Here is a 6,000-nt window from a genome sequence, read left to right on the forward strand (position 1 = left end):
GTTTATATATACTGTACATATGCATAGACGAGATGAGACGAGTCACGTTGTAACCTAACAATACGTATAGATAAAAGGAAATGGGAACAAGTCATAACAGTATGTCTACCTTACGCCAGAAAAGAAGTGGAATTCCCAATAAGCTACTGCAACCGGCGCAGTGTAATAAAACGTATCGCAATCGAACAGGTAAATAATCTAGTACTAAATTAGAGGCCATTGATAATCTGGTCTATCAAATTACTTGCGGATTCCTCCTCGGGCGCGAACACATTTTTCCTTCTCTCAAATAAGAAGCACCACTCCTCCGGAACCTTGGATCTGACTCTGCTGCTTCTCCCGTCTGGCTGGACAAAGGCAATTTTGTCGGTTATGATATTGGTATCATCTGTACCACAGACTTTCTTCAAAGAAGACCAGTAAACCCCAACCGGCTTCAATGGAATTTGGTAATTTCCTTCAGGATCACCAAAGTAAAGAATACGGTCGATATTGGGCTTTTGTGCCCTATTACATCTGTTCGTTCACAATATTGAGCTGGACTTCGTGAGAGAATTCTAATATACCTACCGAAGCCATTTTTTCACGTTTTCGAGGATGGACTTTTCGTTGATGCTGTCACCGTCAAATAAAGTCGGGATGAGGAATATGATCCGCTCAGGTTTCTCCCCTGTTCTGTTGATATCCATCTCTTGTATTCGTATTTGAGGCTCGGATGGAACGACTAAGGAGTCCTGAGAGTTATTACTAAGTCGTCCGGTGACTTTTTCGACAAACTAAGTCATCAACATAAAAATATAAATGTAGATTCAGGTTATAGACCGATTGAACGTAGACAAACCTCTTCTACTTTCGAGCCAATAGGTCCTATGAGCCTTGGAAACTTTAGTTACACGACTCTATAAACCACATTGAAGGATACCCACAAGACGAGCAAAGCTTTAGGAGAGAATTGTTTCTCAGTGACTTGCGATTCTTCGGGTTTTGAGAAGCATTTACGAGCAAGCGATGAAAGGAATTTAAACATGACGAGGGACAGAGATAGGATATAAGTTGGAGAATTCTGAGAATATCCAACGAGATTGTCCTCACCTCCTTATATAGACGGTATGGTTTTCCTATAGGCATAGCCTAGTGAGAAGCTTCATCAGTCCGGTTAACCATGAAGTATAAGCCGTGGGGATCGCCTCGTGTTGAAGTCCAGGCAGAGAACATGTCCGGTCCCTAAGGCCATCCGAGAGTCCGGTTTACATGTTTCTTACCATAGTGGGCATGAACTGTGCTAATAGAAGTTGAGGCTGTGGAGTAGGCGGCTGGCCGCAGGCACTACTTGGGCTGTTCCCGCGAAGCACCAGAATTAATTATTACTTTGTGGGGACTTACCCTCTAGTCGGAGTCAACTCTAAGTGCGTCCAATTCTCGGCCTTTAGAACCGGAAGACTTGGAGATTTAGATAGTCACAGAGGAAAGATATTAAAACAGCAGGCCGCCCGCACGTACCACTCAAAAGCCACCAACACCTTCCGATCACAAGATTTGCAAATTTGGAACCTGTCCATTAATATGTGACATACACCGTTTAGGCTATGTACCGGCTACTTGAAAGACCTTTTGGAAGATATACTCGGTCAAGTCAATGCCCGTAAGTTCTTGTCATGTTGAGTGATAGAATCTGCATAGATAGATCTAGAAGAAAGCTAAGTTGCTGCAGTGGATGGAGCTACGTGTGATAGACCTGTATTTTGGATCTCAAAGTCACGGTGACCGGATCATATAACCTTAGCATCTAGCTCCTCGAAGCTATAGCAGGAACATACATCACACGGTAATCGCGTCTTTCTTTAGTGTACTATTCACTTATGTTTAACGAAAACATATGAACAGTCAACGGACTCTCTCAAGGACTCTCTCAGGTTTGATTCAGAGAGTAAGAGTGAAAGTTTATAATTAGCAACAATTCAGCCCTGAGGCAAGGAAAATCATCCCTATTTCCCACAGAGATTTGTACTCCTGTTTTTTTGATGATTCATGGAATCTAAGAAGAAAAATAACAAGTATAGCCACTGTAATGTTATAATTAATTAATTATCACTGAAACAAGTAATCATCTCGCAAGTTCGCATATAGTAGATAGTTAATTTGTGCTTTAAGCTGTATCCTTCATATGGCCTTCGAACTTCCAAGATGATCAGCACTAAAGCGCCTTCAGCCACTGAACAGTTCCACCAAAGAACAAAAACGAAGCCCATTAATATTAACGACAATAAATATACTCAGGCATATTATGTGCGTGTGTAGAATCACTGTAGATATATGCAATGAGAAAAAAATGTCGTCGTGATAAACAAAGAAATGCAAGAAGACTAGTATGTACAGAAGAAGCGTAGAAAAAAAAAAAACAGAAAACAAGGTCGATGAATGAGATGCATGAGGTGTTCAGCTACACCAACGAATCATCGTAAGATAAACAAACCCCGACTCTAAATTGTAAAACTGCACCCCAGATTTCAATGCGATAATGTTACCATGAACACGCTAGATGCTGCGAGGTAGAATTCGACCAAGTCCAAACACTGGTGCATATATACAACTCCAAGAAAGGAGTTCAGTAGCGTCCTAGGCCTAGAAAAAGTCGGAGCCAGGGAAAAACTGAGATGATCCTTGTCCTCTTTCGCTTCCACTCCCGGCCAAACCCGTTCTCTTCAAGCTATCACTCCGTCGGTGACTTCCGCTCCCCTCTTCCTGGGCTTTACCTTTAGACAACCGGCCAGCCATGAACTTCTTATGCAGTTCAACCGCTTCATCCTCATCGGATGACTCCGAGAGAGCTGCTGTTCTTCCCCACACATGACTCTTCATATTCAATTCCGCGCTTGTCCTCAGTGCGCTTGTTTCCATCTTCGCATGTCTCTCCGGCTGCTGCTTAGGTTCTAACTCGAGTTGCAAGGAAAGTGTTGGTGAAGGTGATCGAAGTGATAAATCGGAAGGATTTGGTGGCACTTCATGATGCTCCTCGGCGAAACTATGTTTAAAAGGATCAACGTCGTCGGCCTCAACAGCGATAGGGGCTCGCGAGAGAGGGACTGATCTTGATATCACCGTTGTCGGGTTAACTGGCGGAGGGGAAACTGGAATTTGCTTCGATGGACGCGATTGCGAGGATACCTGGGGGAGCTGTTGACCCTGAGGCTGAGCGGGGAGCTGCGCCGTCTTGCTAGGCGGTGAGCGAGCTGGGAGTGGTATGATCTCCTCTGGTTGAGATGAAAGAGCCTGTCGCGGACGATTCGGGCGTCCTCGTGCAGTAATTCGATTCCGATTCTCATACTCGAACTGTTGCGTTATCGTCAAAAATCAGACACATTTAAAGTCAACATGTAGTCCAAAACTCACCAGAATAAACACCTCTTCCCGTCTCTGCTGACCGGTATCCTTGTCGATACAGTAGCACATGTATAATGTGTCAGCCGTGTCCTTCACTAGCCCAACACAAAATAGGCCGACAAGAGCAGTGACACCGCCAGCAAGGACAGAGGCACCCAGAGCCTGATTCGGAGCTCCAATTGTGTGAGCGACAAAGATGTACGTGAGTAGTGAGAATGGGAAAGACAGGGTGAGAGGAGCTACGGTGAGCAGCGTCAGAGGCGCTATAATGATGGATTAGTTTAAGTCACCTCCAGCATTGAAATTTTTAACACAAACGTTCAGATCTACCCTTCTTTCTTCCCCGATCGACTCTTGTTTCGATAGCAGTAGTCAAAGCCCTGGCCCTTCTGGCACTGGGCATAAATGGATCTCCTGTCATTCCTGTATACACCAAGGCATACTTGCTCAACGCCGTTGTAACACCATCGAGGTAGCCTACGGCCACTCGGATCCCATTTGTAAGGAAAAAAGCTCTCGGCGGGATATATGCCGGCAACCGCTCAAGGAAGAGTGTAAAGAGAGTGAGGAGGCGAATGATGGTGAGTATGAGAGCAGAGAGGCAAACGGTTCCTAATGATGAGCCTGTCGATCGGACGGCTGCTGCGTGAATGGTATGAGTCGACATTGGCGGTTGTGGGAGGGCATCTGGACTATGGACGAATTAGTCGTTGAAGAAGAAAAAGGGTAGATATACCTGCTTACTCCGCGAAATACCACGCGCCGATTACGCTTGCACAGCTCATTCTCAAGATACCTCTTGCAACACCCCAACTCCATAGCCAAACAGCAACGGTTCCAGCAATAGCCCAGTTAGCCCAGCCACTGATATGTCCCTCCAGAGTTGAACTATGCGATGAGACAGGCAAAGTATACCCATAGAGTACAAGTCGGAAGATGAGAGTTAAGAATGGAATGGATCCAATCAAAGCGATGAGGAGTATTGCAGGAGACAGGGCGAGAAGAAAGGGATTTGCAATGAGAAGATGTGTTGTAAGGGTGAGAGTGGACGAAGTCACATGGATATCACGGGGAAGATGCGCCAGCCGTCTGGCGGTGAGAATGGATAGTCCAAGAGGGATGATTGAAAACAATCGAAGCCTGATAATTGATAATGATCATCAGTATCTGGTCTAGCATGAACGGCAATAGAGGAAAAAATGGAAATAAATTTTCAAATTTTATGTTCTAAGGGTCGCAGAGAACGGATATAGGAACAAAACAACGAAGCATAACTCACCCAACTGTTTCTCCCCAAGTAGGCTCAGGGCCATCTGAATCCCACATGAAACTTCCGACAAACGCCCAAACTGCAGATATGAAGAGTGTCGCCGGGATGAAAACGGATGTTGCAATCATGACTGGTCGTACAAAAATTCGCAGCAGGAATATGTGTGTGTATGCCACAATGCCACTCAGGATCGTAAGGATGGTCAACATTGGGACGGTATGCAGTAAGGTTGTGTATGGAAGCTTCACTCCCGGTTTCGAAGGTTTGCGGGAGAGAAAGAGGAGAATTATGGAAAAGAGGTAACATATTGAGACACCCGCCAACCACAGGGCCGTCCAAACGGAGTCGTTGTATCTTCTTCGATTCCGAGGGGTGTGCCGCGGGTCCGGAAGGTTGAATACATCGATAGGTCGGGCAAGCCCATCCCGTGGAAGGAGAGACTCTGTCAAAGATAAGGAAACAGGTTGGCGACTAGAAGGAGGGGGAGGATGTAAAGCGCGGGTTTGTGAGCCTGCTGGAAAAACCAGGTCTGGTGGAGGCTCGGAGTTGGATGAAGTTGAGGACCGTGAAGGTGAAGGGGAAGGAGAATGCCTGAACGGCGAAGAAGCTAGGTGTGCAAGCCATCCGCCATGGCGAGAGCTGGAAACTGACGACGCATTGTCAGACTGAATGAACGGAACACGCTGCAATTGGGCATTGCGGTGTTTCGAGTGGAAGTTCGTGGTTGGCGTCTGCTCATCTTCGTCTAGACGAAGATATGGATCGTCATCTTCTTCTGGTCTACGTCGAGTGGATCTGCTGACCTCGCTCTCTCTTATGTGGGGGTCGTCGAGGTCATCGAGGTCGGTGTCATGACCTGCGCGGGATCCGTTGTCCGTGGTGAAAGAGAAGAACATAGGCTGTGAGGAGGATGGGGGAGACTCATCCTGTCTGTTGAGGTACTGCGAGGCATACGCTGCGAACGATGTCGCCATGAGCGTCGGGACCGTGGACAACGGCGGAGGGATACAAATGTGTGTCTGCGTTACAGAGTCACAGTCACACTCTGACCCTCCGCCTTTCCGAGCAACTCTGCTCAAATCGGCCAAATCATCAACAATGTGTGGCTCTCTCCTACAGGCACCTGTTTATAAACTTTTTGCTACTCCTTCTCCGGTGGCCCAGAATGACTCGTCCTGTCCCATCTACTTGAAATCTTTCTTTCTACCTCCCGCGGAGACACCCCATAAGTATCTCGAGACGACATGATCTCCTATCCAGGATCAAAGAATGTCGTGCATACCATCTGATTCTATATTCCACCCCCCAGCTCGAGTTGCCCAATTAGTTGTCTGGATCTGAAACCCTAC

At 46.5% G+C, this 6,000-nt stretch overlaps 2 protein-coding genes across 2 annotated transcripts; both read right to left on the reverse strand.

Annotated features, from left to right (window-relative positions):
* Positions 1–154: 154 nt before the first annotated feature.
* AGABI2DRAFT_176376 (hypothetical protein) lies at positions 155–1,053 on the reverse strand. The gene is made up of 4 exons (XM_006457709.1): positions 927–1,053; positions 842–875; positions 571–776; positions 155–516 (listed from the first exon to the last, which is right to left on the reverse strand). Exons 1-4 carry the CDS (start codon positions 1,025–1,027, stop codon positions 210–212), a joined length of 648 nt encoding a protein of 215 aa, XP_006457772.1. The 5' UTR covers positions 1,028–1,053; the 3' UTR covers positions 155–209.
* Positions 1,054–3,351: 2,298 nt separating this feature from the next.
* AGABI2DRAFT_63998 (hypothetical protein) lies at positions 3,352–5,625 on the reverse strand (the record flags this gene model as incomplete). The annotated part of the gene is made up of 4 exons (XM_006457710.1): positions 3,352–3,644; positions 3,700–4,073; positions 4,126–4,521; positions 4,661–5,625. The coding sequence occupies 4 exons, from the start codon at positions 5,623–5,625 to the stop codon at positions 3,352–3,354; spliced, it is 2,028 nt and encodes a 675-aa protein (XP_006457773.1).
* Positions 5,626–6,000: the final 375 nt, after the last annotated feature.

Source organism: Agaricus bisporus (assembly GCF_000300575.1).
Source record: "Agaricus bisporus var. bisporus H97 unplaced genomic scaffold AGABI2scaffold_2, whole genome shotgun sequence".
NCBI lineage: Eukaryota > Fungi > Basidiomycota > Agaricomycetes > Agaricales > Agaricaceae > Agaricus > Agaricus bisporus.